The 18,055-nt window shown below is 65.9% G+C and overlaps 4 protein-coding genes across 6 annotated transcripts in view; 3 read left to right on the plus strand and 1 right to left on the minus strand.

Moving 5' to 3' along the window:
• The first annotated feature begins 5,675 nt into the window (after positions 1-5,675).
• On the plus strand, positions 5,676-6,796 carry LOC142604487 (claudin-3-like). Its single transcript, XM_075771292.1, has one exon. It carries the CDS (start codon positions 5,774-5,776, stop codon positions 6,416-6,418), a length of 645 nt encoding a protein of 214 aa, XP_075627407.1. The 5' UTR covers positions 5,676-5,773; the 3' UTR covers positions 6,419-6,796.
• A 1,059-nt stretch (positions 6,797-7,855) lies between these two features.
• On the plus strand, positions 7,856-10,564 carry ABHD11 (abhydrolase domain containing 11). 2 transcript variants are annotated; one of them, XM_075771455.1, is made up of 6 exons: positions 7,857-8,022; positions 8,301-8,436; positions 8,511-8,684; positions 9,135-9,305; positions 9,578-9,759; positions 10,047-10,564. In XM_075771455.1, the coding sequence occupies exons 1-6, from the start codon at positions 7,934-7,936 to the stop codon at positions 10,183-10,185; spliced, it is 891 nt and encodes a 296-aa protein (XP_075627570.1). In that variant the 5' UTR covers positions 7,857-7,933; the 3' UTR covers positions 10,186-10,564. The 2 variants fall into 2 exon arrangements, with proteins under 2 accessions (XP_075627571.1, XP_075627570.1); XM_075771456.1 differs by lacking the exon at positions 8,511-8,684 and having other exon boundaries at positions 7,856-8,022.
• Positions 10,565-11,737: 1,173 nt separating this feature from the next.
• On the minus strand, positions 11,738-16,038 carry LOC104640475 (caspase-1). Of its 2 annotated transcripts, XM_075771457.1 has the most exons (9): positions 15,913-16,038; positions 15,383-15,428; positions 14,527-14,799; positions 14,063-14,199; positions 13,634-13,810; positions 13,200-13,434; positions 12,918-13,070; positions 12,174-12,283; positions 11,738-11,847 (listed from the first exon to the last, which is right to left on the minus strand). In XM_075771457.1, the coding sequence occupies exons 2-9, from the start codon at positions 15,387-15,389 to the stop codon at positions 11,755-11,757; spliced, it is 1,185 nt and encodes a 394-aa protein (XP_075627572.1). In that variant the 5' UTR covers positions 15,390-15,428; positions 15,913-16,038; the 3' UTR covers positions 11,738-11,754. The 2 variants fall into 2 exon arrangements, with proteins under 2 accessions (XP_075627572.1, XP_010307140.1); XM_010308838.2 differs by lacking the exon at positions 15,913-16,038 and having other exon boundaries at positions 15,383-15,515.
• Positions 16,039-16,924: 886 nt separating this feature from the next.
• The window catches only part of MTMR4 (myotubularin related protein 4), a 56,779-nt gene continuing 55,648 nt past the window's right edge, over positions 16,925-18,055 (plus strand). Inside the window, exon 1 of the mRNA XM_075771132.1 lies at positions 16,925-16,974. The gene's annotated coding sequence lies outside the window, so the exon portion shown is untranslated. The remainder of the gene's footprint in view (positions 16,975-18,055) is intronic.

An 18,055-nucleotide genomic window follows, 5' to 3' on the forward strand; every position in this document is an offset into this window, starting at 1 on the left:
CTGGAAAAGATAAAAGGGCCTGAGATTATCTTAGTTTTTCCAAGCACTGGGGTTACCGATCTGACCCAATCACTTGTTCAGTGTGATGGGCTGCCCACCCCGGGATGTCCCCAGGCGGTGGGATGAGCCAGGCAGTCCGTGCACCGCGGTGCTGTCAGGATGCCACCAGCGCCTGGGCTGGGGATGCTGGTGCCCAGTGCGGCAGGAGAGGGCAGGGCAGAGCCCAGGCGCTGGGGGATGCCCAGATCTCACTGACCAGGCGGACAAGCCAGGGTCCTGCCTGCCTGACCTGTGCCCGAGGAGCCACCAGGCACTCGGCCGCACTGGGATGCTCCGTCCATCCGTCTGTCCTGCTGGAGCACCCGCATTACTCGCATACCAGCGTGCCCACCCTGAGCCTTGTGGTCAAGGGTTCCCTTTAATCCACGGAGCTCTGGAGCATCCCCGGGCCGGACTCTGCCTGAGGCTGAGTGTGGTTCTCACCTCCCAGCCGGCTGCTCTAACCACCAAATTATTTGGGGTTGGAGAGAGGCACGCGCCCACGTGTGCGTGCACCTCGCAGGGGCCGTGTTCCCGCAGGCACATGGGGACGTGCCTCTGGCTGCGGACAAATGGCGAGGTGCAGAGGAGCATCAAACGCCCGAGTTGCTCACGCTCCCCCTCGCAGCCAGAGCAGGCGCCAGCACGGCCCTACGACAGCCAATTACTGTAATTAAAGCCGGAATGTGACATATATTCAAACTGGCGGCTGCCACCCAGAAACAGCCCCCGTGCCCTTCCCCGCGGCTAGCCCTGAGCCCCTGGCGCTGCCGGCCAGCAGGACAGACGGACGCAGGCTCGGCGGGGAGCGGAGGAGCCACAGCCAGCCCTTGGTTGGGGCAGCACCCCGTCCCCAGCGCCGCTGAGCCACAGGGTGCTGGTGCAGCACTGGTGGGACCACGGGACCACCCAGCACCTCAGCACGCGCCGCTCGGGGCCGTCACCGCACGCGCACCGGCCCCACAGCCCCATCCCAGCTGCCCGTGCCCGGGTGCATCTTGCAGGACCTCAGCCCCAGCTTCGTCCCAGTGCCACCTGCAAGGAGCCACGGCGCAGGCACGTGCCCCGATGGGACCACAGCCCACCTGCTCAGCAGGGAGCTCCTCCACCCGAAACAGCGTGCTCGCCCATCCTGAGCCTTCGCGACCCAGCACCTGCCCCAGCACCCAGCTGGGTGCAGGTGCCCTGCCCTGAATCCAGAAGGATTTGCAGGACGGAGGGGCTGAGCTCCTGTCCCTGCTGCACCACACGGTAACGGAGTCGGTGACGGCAGAGCTCCTGTCCCGGCACATTGGCCACCGGCCCTTTGTGGCTCGGGAAATGCCCTCCGCCCATCATCCCCGCTTCATCAGGATGGGGACGTGCTGCGGCCCCACGGCTGGGCAGCGAGGCCGTTCCTGGGAAGGGAGGCAGGATTAAACCCCGTGTCACCGCACTGCTGGGCACCGCCGGGTGCACGGTGGAGGCTGTGCCACCCTGACCTTGCTCGGGGCAGAGGACACCCCGCGGAGAGAGCGCTCGGGGGACGAATCGTCTGCCAAAGGGCCTGGGGACATCCCCACCCGGGACACGGGGGACATTTCCACCTCACACACACCTGGCACCAGCTCAGCCCCTCATCCCCCAGTACCCACGCACAAACTCGACGCTCTGGCTACCTCGAGGTCCAGAAAAGGTGGGCGAGACTTGTCAGGGAGCGGTGATCCACTGGGATCTCCAGCTTCACACCCACCGAGTGAGGCACAGCCACCAGCCCTCCCGCTCCGCGTGGAGCTGGGCAGCCTCTCCCTGCCGGCGGCCGGGGATTAGTTACCGGCAGGCCGGAGACTGAATGTTCCCAAAAAAAGTCCCTGCCCAACATAAACCCCCCCAACCCGCTCAAATATGCAGCGTCAGGTTGTTTCCTGCTACGGGAAAGCAAAGTTTAATCGGCTCGGCAGGAGAGGAGCCGTGTGCCGGGAGCTGCGGGGTCCCCGGCGGGATGCAGCCACGGGGCAGCAAGGGCTGCTGCAAGAAACGGGACCTTTGGCCTGAAGTGGCTCCGAAAATAAAATACCTGCTCAATTTGCTGAGCAAAAAGCGGCTCCGAATGGGGAAAATACACTGAAGTGCTGCCGAGGTGGTTGTGAAAGGGATGGGGGGAGTCGACGGGGCCACAGCTCAGGATGGGGGATGCGAGCGGAGCAATGGGGTCCCCCCACAGGCGATGCTCGGAGGAGGAGGATGCTGCGGCAAAGCCCTGGGGAAGCCGATCTGAAGCCGTCGGGGTGGGGATGCCCCGGGCGCGCTGAGATTTCGGGCGGCCAGGCATCCCCCGGGCGAGCTGCCAGCCCCCTGCCAGGTCCTGCCAGACCGTGCCCCCCGCCGCCCCCCAGCTCCCCGTGTGCCGGCTGGGCGCCGGCGATGCCGGCAGCTCCGTCCACGCCCTGCCGGCAGACAGAGCTACCATTGATGCTCGAAGCCGCCTTACCTGCTCTCCGCCGCTGCCGAAGGGGCTTCAACAATGGGCTGCCTGTGTGCCCTGGCCGGGGCAGAGCCAGCAGCCCCGCGTCTGAAATATAAGCAGCCGAGGCGGCATTAACCGCCCCAGCCCAGCTCCCCCGGGGGGGAACACGCCGTCACTCCCGAGACCGCAGGGGAGGGGGAACACCCCAAACCCTGCGCCAGCTGCCGAGCGCACGTGAGCGGGACGCGGCCCCGCTGCGCCCGAGGCGGTTTCTGCCGTCACCTCCCGCTCACCCCCGGGGTGCTGGGTGCGGGGGACACGACGGGGACGGGGGATGCCCACGGTGGGCGTCCCTCCGTACCACCGCAGGTGTCCTACCCGCAGCATGGGCCACCGAACCGGCGATGCTCCCACAACCTTTGGGTCTGACCTTCGTCCAGGGTTGCCATATCACGGGGGGGCAAACCTGTCCCCATGTCACCAGTGGCTCCGTGAGGCCACCCCACCTTCTCCCCATCCCAGGGGACCCCCTGTGGGCAAAGGTGTCCCCATCCCTTCCCAGCTGTGGGGGGAGAGCAGAGGGGCTTCACCGGGGTGGGGGGACGCAGCAGTGGGAGGGAGGGGGATGCTCCCAGGACCCCACAGGGACACCAGCCCCACGCAGCTGTTTTCGGTAAACACCAGCAAGCCGGTTTGCTCGCCACAAGAATGCATCCTGAAGCGCGCAGCGGTGGCCAGCACCCCGAAACCCCGGTGATTTGCCCCTTCCTCCACCGTGAGTCAGGCAGCGGCAACTGCCCCAGGCCGGCGCGGCACCCTGCGCGCAGCCTGTACTTTGGGCAATTTGGGATCACAAAGTGGGGACGCGGCACGTGGGGCTCTGATTGCAGGGTCGGGGGCTGCAGTTCTTCGTCTGCCCGGTCCCACCCCATCCCTACCCCAGTAGCCCCTGCCCCGGGGGTATCCCCACTGCCCCAGGGGTATCCCCACTGCCCCATACACCTCCCTGGGGTATCCCCCTCTTCCCCTTGTCCCACATCCCTGCCTGGGGTACCCCCCTGCCCCACATCCCTGCCTGGGGTACCCCCTGCCCCACAGCCATGTCTGTCCGTGCAGCTGTGGGCGCACGTGCCGGTGTATCTGCAGCCGTGGGTGTGCTGTGGGGTGCGCGTGTGCACCTGTACCGCCGTCGTGTGCCTGTTCGCCTCTCTGGGTGTATCTGTCTGTCTGCGCATGCGGCCGTGTGTCTGGGTGTCCCTGCCAGCAGAGGGGGTGTGAATTTGTGTGTGTGTGTGTGCGCGCACCTGTGCGCACCCGCACCCCGGGGCGCTGGCACAGCCCTGCCTGCACCCTGCCAGTACCCCTGCCTGCGGACCCGTGGGGCCCTGGGCCAGCCCGGAACCCACTCTGTTTGGGGGTGGGGGGGTGGTGCCAGCAGGACCCCAGCAGGTCTGACCCTGTACCCACCGTCACCTGCTGGCAGCACCAGCGTCATGGGCACCCCGAGGTGTCTCCAAGGGCGGGGACCCCCAGCAACCCCCAGCGACAAGGGCACAAGGCCCTGGGGTGCAGTTTGTGTGGGGCCCCCCGTCGGCAGCGCATACGGGGGCACCCCTGGGTAACCCCACAGCCACCAATCCTGGCCAGACGTGAGGGGCTCGGGGTGCCCTTGGCAGGGTGATCAGGGTACAATGGGGTGGCAGAAGCCCCCCTGGACAGATACAGGGAGTTTTGGGGGTGCCATGGGGTGGCAGAGGCTAACCTGGCTGGATACGTGGTATCGGGGTGTCACAGGGTGGTGGAGGCCAGATGCAGGGTTCTGCAAAGGGCCAGAGGCCAACCCAGATGGATACGGGGTGCTGGGGTGACATGGGGTGACAACCGCTGACCCAGCCAGATATGGGGTGTCGGGGTGCTGTGGGGCGGCATAGCTGACCCCACTGGCTCTGGGGGTTCAGGGTGCTGCAGGGCAGCAGAAGCTGACCTAACCAGATACGAGGTTTCGAGGTGCTGTGGGGCATCCAAAGCTGACCACCCCGCCCCTGGCTACAGGGTGTCAGGGTGCTGGGGGGGGCTACAGCCAGCCAGATGCGGGGCTCCCCCCCATCGCAGACCTTGGGTGCCCAAGCAGGGAGGGCTCTCTCCATGGCGCCGACTGCCAGCATCCCGCCGTGCTCTCGAGTAAGTTAATAAGTTGTAGAGGAGATTTCGGCGCAGGCAGGGAACAGGCAGGAGCAAGTCTGGGGCCGGCGACCACATTCCTGGGGGGGGGGGCAGGGGGGCTGGAAATGCTGGCACTGCTGCCGGCACACAAGATTGGGGGGGGGGACAGTTGATAGGGGACACACACGCACCCCACAGCCATGGGGCTGCCGCTGCCAGGTTTGAGTATGACCGCAGGCAGCCTGCCTGCACCTGCCTTGTTTTTTTTTTGGTTTTTTTTTTTTTTTTTTAAATCCCTTCGTCGGCTGCCTGTTCAGGTTGACCGGGGTGACTCTGTCGGGGCGGTTACGTGCGTTATCAGCTTCCTTCAAGGCCAAAATATTTCAGCGGGATGAGTAAAGATATTTATCGTCCAGTCGGGGGATCCCCGCTGCCGCTCCCTGCTTGGCAGGGTGGGAGCAGGAGGGGGCCGGGCGGGGGGGTCCCCCCCCCGCCCGGCCCCCTCCTGCTCCCACCCTGCCAGGGAGGGAGCACCCATGGGTCCCCTGGGACGGTGGTGCAGGATCGACAACGAAGGGGGTTGCACTTTGCACGGCGATGCAAAGGTGCCCGGTGTTCGCCGAACGCCGGTTAAACGCGAGCGCTGGTTAAGACGCCCCAGAAATAAAGCAAACCCTGACCCGCCGAAACCTCTGCGGGGGAGCGGGGGGGGGGGAAATGGTAAAGCCGAGGGATTTTCCAGGTCCCTGAGGGAATTCGGTGGGTCCAAATGAGCATCGTGATGGTGCTTCCCGGTACCTATCGCACCGAAACCAAGGGGAAGGCCGTGGCAGGTGGCGTTTCTCCCCCTCCCGCCCTTCTCCAGTAACCAGCACCATCTCTGCAAACAAAGGGGAGGGTGTGGGACGCGGGTGACGGTGACGGAGCAGCGCAGAGGAGCGTCCAGCAGTGAAACCCCACCCCGGGCGGGCACTTGAGCTGGCCCTGCCTGCCCTTATAAGCGCAGGTGCACCCAGGTGTAAGCTGATCCCCCAAGGGCTGCAAGCGGTGACGGGTGACGGCGACGGTTTCGGTCCGTGGGTTCTTCTCCGCCATCGTCCGGAGCGCGGCAGCGAACAAGCCACCATGTCGATGGGGTTGGAGATCGGCGGGGTGTCCTTGTCGGTGCTGGGTTGGTTGTGCAGCATCATCTGTTGCGCGTTGCCCATGTGGAGGGTGACGGCCTTCATCGGCAACAACATCGTCACGGCGCAGATCATCTGGGAAGGGCTGTGGATGAACTGCGTGGTGCAGAGCACGGGGCAGATGCAGTGCAAGGTCTACGACTCCATGCTGGCCCTGCCGCAGGACCTGCAAGCCGCCCGTGCCCTCGTGGTGGTGGCCATCGTCTTGGCTGTCCTGGGTTTACTGGTGGCCATCATGGGCGCCCAGTGCACCCGCTGCGTGGAGGACGAGAGCACCAAAGCCAAGATCACCATCGTCTCCGGCGTCATCTTCCTCCTCTCCGGCATCATGACCATCATCCCCGTCTCCTGGTCGGCCAACACCATCATCCGGGATTTCTACAACCCGCTGGTGCCCGAGGCGCAGAAGCGGGAGCTGGGCACCTCACTCTATGTGGGCTGGGCGGCCTCCGCGCTCCTGCTGATGGGGGGGGCCCTGCTCTGCTGCTCCTGCCCCCCCAAAGACGACAGGTATCCCACCGGCAAGGTGGCCTACTCCGCCCCGCGCTCCGCCGTCACCAGCTACGACAAGAGGAACTATGTCTGAGCTGTCCCGGGACCCCCCTGGCACCCCCCGACATCCCACCCACCCCACCCCCCTTCTTCGGGACCCTCATCGCCCTCCGTGGGGACCGGGGATGGCGGCACCGGGGCGGGCAGGGGCGCGAAGGAAGGGCCGGGGATGGCCGCGGGGTCAGGGCCGGGCTGTGTAAATAGAGACGGTTTCGGTTAAACAAGAGGCGGTTTCGGGTCGGCAGGAGATGCGGCACCCGGTGTGCCCCTGCCCGCGCTGATGGCACAGGATGGGGGACGGAGATGGGGATGGTGCCCCCCCCCCCCATCGCCGCCAGCCAGGCACCGTCTGTCCCTGTTACGCGTGGTCTGTACCGGTTACATTTGTCAATAAACGTGTCCTGTTTTGGTAGCCAGAGTGTCCTTGGAATGGGGGGGGGGGGGGGCAGGATCCCACCGGGAATGGGCCGGGGGCGCCGGGGGGTACAGCCCCCCCCCCCAGGAGCCACCCCACGTCCTCTGCTATGGCAGCACCCGGCGGCACCGGGTTTGGGGACGGGGGTCTCCAGTCCCTCTCTCCCCCACCCCCCCCCCCCACCCCGGGGGGTCTCTCCCTGGGGAGGGCCGGTCGCCCCCCCCCCCCCCCGCCCGCAGCCGGCAGGGTGGGAGGCAGCGGGGCAGGCACCGGAACGCTGCAGCGGCACTCCCTGCCTGCCCGGGCCAAAGTCTGCCTCCACGGAGGGGAACACGGGGCGCTCCCCCCCCCCCCCAGGAACAGCGGCTGGGGCGAGGCCGCGTTGCACAACCGCTCCCACCGCCACGGCACGGCACGGCTCCCGCCTCCCGCGCCACGCTCCAGCGGGCAGGGACAAAGCGGGCAGGGACAAAGCGGGCAGGAGCTGCTGCAGGTGCACGGGCACATCCCGCGCGGCCGGGGCCGGGGCCGGGGCCGGGGCCGGGCAGAGTCCCCGGCTGCCTGCAGCCTGCCCCGGGGCTGCCCGCCCCGCTGCCCGCCCCGGGGGCTCGGAGCAGCTTTGGGGCAAACGCCGCCCGGGAGCGGGCGGTTCGGTGGCCCTGGGTGCCCCTGCAGGCAGGAGCGGGCAGCCGGAGCCCGCCTGGCCCCGAGCGCTTGGTCTCGTCTCGGGGAGCCCCCCCGCCTCGCCCCGCTCGCAGGCAGGGGATGTGCCCGGCTCCAGTTCCCCGGGCCCCGCCTCGCCCCGCTGCCTGCGGGCAGCCGCCATAAGGATCGGCAGCGCATCGGCACGGGCGGCGCTGCCCGGCCCTGCCCGGCCCGGGGCTCTGCCTGGCACCCGGGGGGGGGGGGGGGTGTGTGGCAGACGGGGACGCGGCTCCGTGTCCGTGCCCGGCAGGCAGCGCGCGGGCAGGCGGTGACCTTGCCGCCGAAAGTCTGGCAGCGCAGGCAGCGCCCGACACCCAACGCCCGCCCGCCGCCAGGGGGCGCCCGCCGCCGGCAGCGGGGCGGGGCGGGGCCTCCCGCGCGGGCACCGCCTCGCCTCACGACCCGCGCGCCGCCGCCGCCGCCGCCGCCATGATGTTCCGCCGGCTGCCTCGCGCCCCCGCCCCGCCCCGGCGGCTGCGCCCCCGCCCGCCGCCCGCCGCAGCGCGCTCCGTGGTGACGTAAGGGCCCGGCCGCGCGCGGGGCGGGGGCGGCGGGAGAGGTCCGGGGAGGGGGGCGGGGCCGTTATCCGGGGTCCTGGGCCGCCCCCCCCCCCCTCCCGGCGTTAACCCCGCCCCCGTGCCATGGTGTCCCGGGGGGCCGGGACACTGCCCCCGCCCCCTGGCCGTGGCCCCGCCCCCAGCCCCCCGTTCCCCCCACCCCACCCCCCCAGCAGCAGGGCAGCCCTGGGGCCGACCCCCCGCCCCGGCCACGCCCCCAGGCGCCCCTCTCCCGGCAGAGCGGTGCCGCTGGCCCACGCCGAGGTGGGGGGTCGCGGGGACCGGCCGCCCCTGGTGCTGCTCCACGGGCTCTTCGGCAGCCGCGGCAACTTCCAGACGGTGGCCAAGGCGCTGGCGCGCCGCGGTAGCGGCAAGGTGAGGCCCGGGGGGCGGGGGGAAGGCCGCAGCGCCCCAAGGAGCGGGGTGACGCGGTGCCCCTGCCCAGGCAGGTGCTGACGCTGGACGCCCGGAACCACGGCGGCAGCCCCCACAGCCCGCTGATGACCTACGAAGCCATGAGCCTGGATGTGCAGCACCTCCTGACCCGCCTGGGCATCACCAAGTGCATCCTCCTGGGACACAGCATGGGGGGCAAGACGGCCATGACGCTGGCCCTGCAGCGGGTGGGCAGGCGTGAGGCTCCCGGGGCTGGCGGGGGGGGGGGGAGCTCCTGGAGCGGGAGGCCGTCGGAAGGGCGGTGGCACCTGCGGGGGCTGTTCACGGGCGCCAGCCTTGCCCACAGCCCCGCAGGCGGCGGCTTTCCTCCGTCACGGTCACGGTCGGGGGTGCTGTCCCGCTCAGGGCTGTAAGCTGGGCTGCGGGAGCCGGAGCGGGTCTGTGCCCGTCAGCCCCACGCTCTGCCCTGCGCCTCCTGCGCGGAGCGCGAGGGAGCTTGGAGATCAACCGCGTTGAGGCACGGGGAAATAGGAACGCGGGGAAGGGCACGTGGAGCGCGCTGCTGAGGCAGGAGGGAGCTAAAGGCCTCCAGGGAGTCCGGGTGGGAGCGGAGCCCCATGCCTGGTCCTGCTGGGGAGATCTCAGCTGGCATCCATCTGCCCTGCTTACGTCCCCAGCCAGACCTGGTGGAGCGCCTCATCTCCGTAGACATTAGTCCCGTCTCGACCGCACCCGTCTCTGAATTCTCTGCCTACATCTCTGCCATGAAGTCGGTGAAGATCCCGGATGGTCTGACCCGCTCTGCGGCCCGCCAGCTGGCTGACGAGCAGCTGCGGCCAGTGGTCCAGGTAGGACATCCCGTTCCTTGGATGGGGTTTCCGCTCCCAGCCTGTCCCTGGGACTGGAGCACAGGGCTTTAGGGCCACGGTCTCAGCAGGACTCTTTCCACCCTTGCTTACTCACCGCTGGAGGACATTTCACCAGGGCTGCAGGGGCGATGGGGAATGTGACAGCATGGGACACGGGCAGAAGGGGATGGAGGGGGGAGGATGGAGGGTGCCGGGGCATCTTGAGGGCTTGTTGCTCTTGCAGAACAGCGTATGGTCCCCTTTTGTGGCAGCTCCCGCAGCTGAGACAGTTCCTCCTCACCAACCTGGTGGAGGTGGAGGGCCGCTACATCTGGCGGGTGAACCTGGAGGCTATTTCCCACCACTTGGCAGATATCATGAACTTCCCCGTCTTCCACAAGCCGTATCCTGGCCCAGCACTCTTCTTGGGAGGATCCAACTCACCCTATATCAGGTTCGACTGGAGAGAAGCAGTTCGAAGTTTGTGCTCTTCTGCGGCTGTCCAGGGTGGGAGGAAGCCCCCAAGATGGGGAAGGTCCTGGAGGGAGCTTTGTGTCTCCAGCAGTTGGTGACACCAATGCGCTGGAGAGCGAGGGAGAACCCGAGGGCAGCCCCGGGCTTTCACAGCAGGGAACGGAACGCGGTCAGACCTGGGATCCTCCTTGGCTTGGGGAGGGTGAGGGAAGGCACCTGGGTGGACCCCTGACCACGCTTCCCACGGCATGTTCCCTTGTCCTGCAGCTCCAAAGACTACCCGGAGATCCAGTGCCTCTTCCCCAAGGCAGATGTCCAGCACATCGAAGGTGCAGGCCACATAGTCCATCAGGATAAATTTGAAGAATTCATCACTGCTGTCCTCAATTTCCTGCCACCACCGTAGTGCTGGGGACCAGGGTTTCTGCAAGCACCACGTGGGACCCGAGGAGCTCCAGGCAGTGACCTGGGGCTCCATGAGAAGCAGCTCGGCCTGGACCAGCTGCCCACATTGCAGTCCAGTCCTGCCTGCAAGGCCTTCTCCCACCCCGGGTCACCTGGAGCCGGAGCACTGAGGCACCTCCATCCTGCTGAGCTCTCCTGCCACCTCGCAGGATGGCACCGGCCCAGGACACTGCCCTTCCTGCGCAGCTTGTCCTGCCTGCACTGGAACGGCTCGGACGCTAGGAGGGGGCAGGAGAGCCCTCTCGTGTTCCTGCCAGACCACCGGCTTCTGGATCTGTCTTGACTTTGCAGAACGCGCAATAAAGCTGAATCCATGCCAAGGCAGAACATGGTTTGGATGTGGCTGCGGAGGGCAGGGAGGGCACAGGAAGAGGCTCCCGCTTACCAGCGGGGATGCTGGTGGGCGGCGACAACTGGGCTGGGCAGAGCTGTGGGAGCAGTGAGCATTAGACACAGGTTTGAGGATCTTTCTTGGCTCCCAGGGGAAATCGCGTCCTTCCTCCACCTCAGGGGCAGCGGGAGGATTGGGGACTGGGGGAAGCTGCCTCCTGAGCAAGGAGATGCTGCGATCTTGCAAGGGGGGGAGGCATGGAAACCCCCCTGGAGCACATCTGCCCAGCCAGCCCCAAAGGTGGGCGGCACCTCCTCCCTGAGCTCTCTCTGATTTCTCACCTCCCACCTACTCGGCGTCTCCCCCCCACCCCTTACCCCCGAGAAGGCAACGGAACAGCAGCTACTGCCGGCTGTAACGACCATCCACCCACTGCGGGCTAAAGGCAGAGGAGCAGCGCTGTCTGCTATGAAAATGCCTTTATTTGGTGACGGGTAAAGCCAGAGATGGGGCGGAAGTAGCTCTGGGGGTGACGGATTTTTGCAGCTGGGCTCTGTCTGGGGACAGTTAAGAGAGACGCTAACCAGCTTTGTGTTCGGTGCTCCAGAGCCAGGTGTCTGCTGCTCCCTGGGAAGGGTTTGCTCAGTTTGGGGCTCTTTGGAGGCCACAGCAGGACAGGAGACCAAGGGCAGGTCTGTTTGTAATTGCCTCGCAGAGGGGGCACAAGTAGCTGGTTTGGAGATTCTGCAGAGCTGTTCTTGGCTTTTCCTCATCTTTTCTGAAGAAGTGCATCTCTCTGGAGCAGCCTGTGTTCGCCTTGAGCTTTCTGCTGTGTTATCCCCCAATTCAAACACTTTTGCTGTCCGTGTATTAATTTTTTCACCTGTCAAGAACATTAGACCGAGAAGCTCCTGAGACATGGGCTACTGAAATGAGTTCCTTGAGCACCTGTCTCTCCTACGGCCAGCTGGCAGATGGGGATGGAATCCGGCCACTGCCCGGCTCCGGCTACCAGCACACAAATCCTTTGGATATCCTGCCCAAGCCGTAAGGTCTGGAGCCCCGGAGTGACGGGGAATTTCTCCCCACTCCTCCCCGCTGGCCGGGTACTGGGTTTGGGGCACAGACAAAAGTCTGCCGCAGAGGTGCGAGGTGAAGAGACTCACCGTGGGCAGGAGATCAGAGACCTGGGAACAGGTAGAACTTCCTGAGCATTGTAACCCGTTCTTGTGCTGGCAACTGCCGAGGGAATTTTCCAAAGGAATATTGGACCTGGGGTGAGAGAGACAGCGGGGAGAAATGTGAGCAGCTCCGTTCCCAGCATGGCAAGGGTGCAGGGAGTCAGGAGGCATCCCCAGGGCACGTGTCTGGTGGCACAACGGATGCCATGGGCTGTGCCAACACAACGGGCTCATGTGTGCCCACCACGTGGCAGGGCGCTGATGCCTCCAGGGATCCAGCTGACTTTCCAGGCCAAACCAGACCCCTTTTTGATAGAGCCTGCTCCCTGCTTGAGAAATGGCCTGCCCTGGCCCGAGCCCTGCTCTGAGCCATATTTCTGACCACTGGCATGGCTGCAGTTAACTACCCAGCCTCACCTTTCGGAAGATCTCCTGTAAGTCGCTGTTACAGGCATGGTTTCGAAACTGCTCTATCAGGCGCTGGATGAAAATGGAGCCGGTTACTGGGCTTCTCCAGGAGACAGTATCTGGGGAGACAGAAGATGTCAGGTGTGATTTCACTGGTGTCCTTCACTGCAACAGTGATTAATGCTGAGTGCTGGAGCAGGAGACTAGAGCACCTTCTCTGAGATCATTGTATTTGGCCCAACGAACCCACAGCATGGCAAAAGGACAGGGCATCCTAGGGAAGGCAGAAGTGATATGAAGATTTTCTTCAAGCCTCTCTGCTCTCCCATGCTCCCAGCCCTGCCAGCTGCCAGGCTGGCACAGCCTGGGGCCATCTGTCACCCAGCAGAAGAAGACAATTTCCCCCGGCCAGCGACTGCAGTGAGATCGATTGGCTGGGGAAGGAGCGCAGGCAAAGCCGGTGGGGAGGGCTGGAGCTGAGGTGAGGAAGGGCAGCCAGGCAGGGGCACAAAGCTCTGGCCCTGGTGCCACTAAGAGGGTGTCCTGGAGCAGCCTTGTACCCTGGCATCGGGGGACACTGCCTTCTCCAGAGGCTGCTGGAGCAATGCCCAAGCGGTCACTGGATGGAGGAGACCCCCAACAACCCACCTCGAGGAGGAGGAGGTGTGGAGGGGACCCATGGCATCAGGAATGGGAGTTCTGTTGCCCTCGCCTGCCCTTCAGGCAGGGCAACTATTTCCAGAAACTGCTTACCAGGCGTGGAGGAATGTAAAGTGGCAAAATCACTCTCCAGGTGGACTTCACAGATTGCGTCATCTTCCAGCCCTGCAGGGATTGGGTGAGTCCAGCTGGGAGTGGGCATGGCAGGGTCTGCGGAGTCGCTCACCATCACGGACCCTATGTTTCCTAGGAAGGGAGGGCCAGCCATCAGCGATGGTGAGGTGTCCCCTCTCCACCCTGTGCTTGGCGCTCACGTGCCCTGGGAGAGCCTGGCCGGCTCGCTCGCCTCACAGGCACCTCGTAGCGGGGACTCACCTCCGCGGCAGGACTGGACAATGACCACTTTGGGTTTGCCCAGCAGTGCCTGGCAGCGCTTGTTGTTGAATCTGTCGTAGATGATGTCGAGGGAAAGGATGTCTGTGGTCTCGTCTTTGCTCTTGGTCCCGCAGAGCCCAGCCCTGACCCCATGGGACATGAAGACCAGGAAGGTGCTGTCAGAGGTCAAGTGGTCTTTGTGATGTGCAAAATCCTTCATGACCGCAACCATCCCCTACAAACCAGCACAAGGAAGGAACATCAGCCACTTGTGACCAGCGGTGTGGAGACCCAGCCACCAGCTGTGGGCAGGAGCCACTGCCACTGGGGACAGAGGTGTCCCTGTGGTGCCTGAGCTTCCCATCACCAATGCACGCAAGGAGGGTCTGCACCACTCCCAGGGCCGGTGGCAGCTGCTTTGTGCAGTCCTTTACCTCGGAAGTTAAGTTGCAATGGATGTCCACCACGTAGCCCAGCCCTTCCAGCAGCTTTGTCATCCCCTCCACATCCACTTCAGCTCCGTTCCGCCGGCTCAAGTGTTCAAACTCAATGTTGCAGATGAGCAAGGCCCTACGGGTTCGCATCTCCCGTGGCAGATGTATGGGATAGACCTGTGAGGAGGGAGGCAGGCAGCACTCAGCAGCGGGTGGGTGCAGGGGGCTTTTCTTGGCAGGCTGCTAATAGCAGAGAAAGCCCAGGGGTGCAGCAACCACCTCTCCCTGTCCCTGGGGCATCTCCCCACATGTCCTGCCCTGCTCCTGGGTCAGCGAGGACCCTGGCTCCCCTTGGCAAGTCCCTGCCCGGTCCGGCAGGGTGTCCAGGCCACGCTCCAGCCCTCTTCTCATCTCCTCCGCTCACAGCACCTGGTCTCCCTCTGTGTCCCTGATGCGCTGGTACTCACTCAGGGAGCACTGCTGGATCCACTGCTGGCCCTGGATGCCAACGGGGGGCCCAGCAGGAGCCTCAGTGTTGGGGGAGGCCAGCTGCGCACCGGGGGGCCCTGCAAGCAGAAAGCCCTGCAGTTACACTGGGAAGCACCTGCAGCAAGAGGGGACTCTTGCAGGGCATGGGCAGGCAAACAGAGCTGGGCTCTGCCCCTTAGGGGTCCCTGTTCAGCCCCACAGGGCACAGCCACCCGAGTGCCCTGTTGTCACTGCATGGCAAGGGGGAGTCAATGCCACAGAGCAGTGACACCAGGGACGCCCAACTGCCCCTTGCCTTCAAGGCCTCGGACACCTGCCAGGGCCAGGCTTCCCTCCAACACCCTCCCAGAGGTGCCGGGAGCCCCAGCATGGCCAGGGCCAAACCATGGCCCCGCATCTCTCACCCGACTCAGCGGCCAGACCCAGCTGCTCCGCCAAGGTGCCATCACACCTCCTGAGGCTGTCGATGAAGATCTGACTGGCCCTGGGGCCCTTCAGGCGCACGTTGTCGATGAGGCAGCGGGCTTTGTCGGTGCGCACCGTGTATCTATCCTGCACCTCATCCACCTCCTCCAGGTTCAGCACCCCTTGGGCCAGCAGCTCGTCCAGCAGCCCAGAGATCAGCGGCTTGCTCACACGCTTCACAAACTCTGTCCGCACATTCAGGAGCAGCTTGTCTGCAGGGCAGCCCTGTCAGTGCCTAGAGTCCCCATGCCATGGCTCCTCCTACCCCACTGTCTGCTTCGGGTGCTTCCTCTTCCCCATTGCCTCCCCTGGGTGCTGATCCCTTCCCCATCACCCCTCTAACTGCTCCCCCTTCCCCATCGCCTCCCCTGGGTGCTGATCCCTTCCCCATCACCCCTCTAACTGCTCCCCCTTCCCCATCTCCTCCCCTGGGTGCTGTCCCCCTTCCTATTGCCCCCCCCCAGCTGCTGATCCCTCCATCCATCCCGGGTGCTCCCCCTCCCCACTGCCAACCCAGGGTGCTGCTCCCTCCTTCATTGCCCACCCCGGGGGCTTCTCCTGCCAAGACCCACCTCCCCCTTTTCCCACGAACTCAAAGTGCCCCAGGGGATACATTTGCAAGGAGCAGAGCCCCAGCAACTCTGGGATGCAAAGTCCTGGGCCCCAGCCTGCGTGCTCCATGGTGCCCCTGTGCATCGGGCTGGCCAGGGTGAGCAGGACCCAAGCAGCACCCAGGCAGGACCTGGGCAGGCCCCCGTCCCACCACTGAGCCCCAGCACTGCTGGCTGTACTTACCCGCCATTGCCTCTCAGTCCCCAGCCTGCTGAAGCAGCCACAAAGTCTATTTCCGCAGCAGAGGGGGAAAATGAAAGCAAATATCGTCAGGGCTTCATTTCCTGTCTCCCCACTTGGCCCCACTCCTGGGCTGTTGCCATACCCCGCCCAAGCCCATGTGGTCACCTATAGCCCAGCATGCGCTTGAGAGCCCACCGGGAGCGTGGCCAGAGCCCTTGCGCCCGTTGCATCCATGCTCAGATTTCCTCCTGGGGGTACTCAGCACACCCCTGTGACACTGGGGCATCATGAACGCATGCAACTAGCCCCAGCGCCACAGCACCCAGCATCCGTGGGGCGAGGAGGAGGCTCCCAGCCCTCCTGCACCTCTCAGAGCCAGGCACCTGGCAGCTCTGCTTGCAGCTCGCAGTCCCAGGGCCAGGCAGAGGTGGCCATCCTCTGCCAAGGACCAACATCCCCTCTGTTCACACACCCTCGAACCCTCCAGACCTGTCTGGGGCTGAGCTGGGCTCACCCCTTCCTCATCCTACCCTGTCCAGGCGCTGGCAGGGAGACACTGCCTCGGGCCGCAGCATCCTCATCCGCCCAAGGGTTCACCAGCCCCATCTCCATCCCACAGGCGTGAGGGGGAAAGGGAGCCTGCCTGAAATGTAAAATCTGGACTGTAAGAACACCCCATAACTATATTATCAGGGCTGTTTCGCAGGGCAGGTTGAGCGTAGGGTGAGACCCGGGTGGGAATGGCAGAAGTAACGCCAACGATGGGAAGGCCCAGGGAGGAGCCGTGGGGAAGGGGGACACCCAGCCCTTCGGGAGGTGGAGGCAGGCAGCGGCCATGGAGCGCTGCGGCTGCCGAAGGCTGCGCAGGGTGGTCAAACACGGCAGCCTCCAGATCTTTTTACCACCCCAAAGGCTTCCACAGGCCCGCGGGGGAGGCCTGCCACACCGCCGCTCCAAGCGCCCCAACCCTCTGACAAGACCCCAGCGGCCAGGATACCGCTCGGGGGAAGGCGGCGCTGGCCGTGAGGGGCCAGGGCTCCCCCCGGGCTGCCCGCACCACGGCCCTCGGCGGACAGCTGCTGCCTGCGCCGGAGGACGGTGTGGGGCACGTACCCCCGGGGCACTGTGGGTGCCTCTGCCTCCAGGCCCCAGGCCGCCCCCTCCCCCGGGCCCCCCCCGCGGCCGGTTCCCCGGATCCAGGCGGGGGGTGAAGGGGCCCGGTCACCGGCCGGTCACGTGAGGGAACACCCTCCCTCCCCCCCCCGGTTATTTTCGCCCGCCCTTTTCTGAGGGGAAGGGTTGACCGGCCGCGGATTGGCTGCAATGGGACGCGCTGTGATTTCTCATTGGACGCCGGGTACTGAGTCCGGCGCCGCGCCGAGAGCCGCGCCGTGTCACGGGATAGGCTTGCTGGCGAGGAGAAGGGCGTGCTCTGGCCGCGGGTGGCGCTGGGCGGGGACGCGTTCGCTCTGTTCATTGGTCGGCGGTGCCGGTGGCGCCGGGTGCTGATTGGCTGCGTCGCGCGGGTCGGTGGGGGGGGCAGGGCAGGGAGTTGCACGCGGCAGAGGCGGGAGCGGCGCGGACGGAGCCAGGTGAGACCCCGCCGGTTCCCCCCTCCTCTCCCGCCGCCGTCGCTTCTCCCCCCGGGGCTCCGAGCGCGGCTCCTGTCCCCGGCCCGTCCCGGCCCTACCCTGCCCGAGCCCCACGACGCTCCTCAGTCTTCTCCCCGCAGCCCAGCCGGGCCCTGCTCCTCCCCCTCGCCGCCGCCGCCCGGTGAGCGGGGCCTCCCCGGGGCCTGTCTGTGAGGGGCGGCTGCCGTCACGATGGCGGCAGCACTGAGGCGGCGGTGGCGGCCCCCGCGGCCCGGTCCCGGTGGGGCGGGCGGTGGCGGCGGGCCCGGGCCGGCCTGCGCTGCTGCCCGCCGCGGCGCAAGGGTGGCCGGTGACCGGCGGGGGGCGGCCCCGAGGTGCCGCCGGGGGCGGTGCAGGCTGGCTCACGTTAAGAAGAAGGAGCGAGATGCGGAGCTTCCGCAGGGTCAGGCCCGGGGCGGAAGCTGCCGGCCCTGCCGCTCGGTCCGGCGGTTCTGCGGAGCCTCCGCCCCGCCGTACCGGCAGCGGCAGCCTTTCCCCAGCCCCGCGGCAGCAGCGGGCGGCCTCCAGGCTCGGTGAGCCGTGTCCGCGGCGGGAGACCTGGGCCCCGGGAGGGCAGCGCCTCCTGCCAAGGGCCGTCCCTGCCCCCTGCCCGGCGGGAGCCGCGGGGGTCCCGCGGGTGGGGGATCCTTGTGCTGCACTGACCGCGGTAACGGCGCGGAGCTGGTTATTGTGCCGGGGGCTCCCCTCGCCTGCATCCCGCCGGGTGGGGTTTGCCCGGTGCCCCCGCACACGTGGCTGTTTTTTTGGAGAAGGTGCCTCCTCTCCTTGTCGGGTAGAAGCCGGCGAAGCTTTCTGCGCTGGTTTGAAACTGCTGGTGGCCAAAGTTTGGTGGTTTGGTGTGGAGACGGTGTTGTTGCAAGTTTGATGCTTATTGGGAAAAAAAAAACAAAACCCTCAAATGACTATGCGTTGTAAACGTGGGTTTCCCTAAAACAGTTGATACCGTGCCTTTGGGTTTTCTTGCTGGATTAACTGAAGGAGGATGAGCTCAAAATAACCTGTGTTAAGTTGGTAGCTCCCA

The sequence above is a fragment of the Balearica regulorum genome, chromosome 19, assembly GCF_011004875.1.
Source record: "Balearica regulorum gibbericeps isolate bBalReg1 chromosome 19, bBalReg1.pri, whole genome shotgun sequence".
Taxonomy (NCBI): Eukaryota; Metazoa; Chordata; class Aves; order Gruiformes; family Gruidae; genus Balearica; species Balearica regulorum.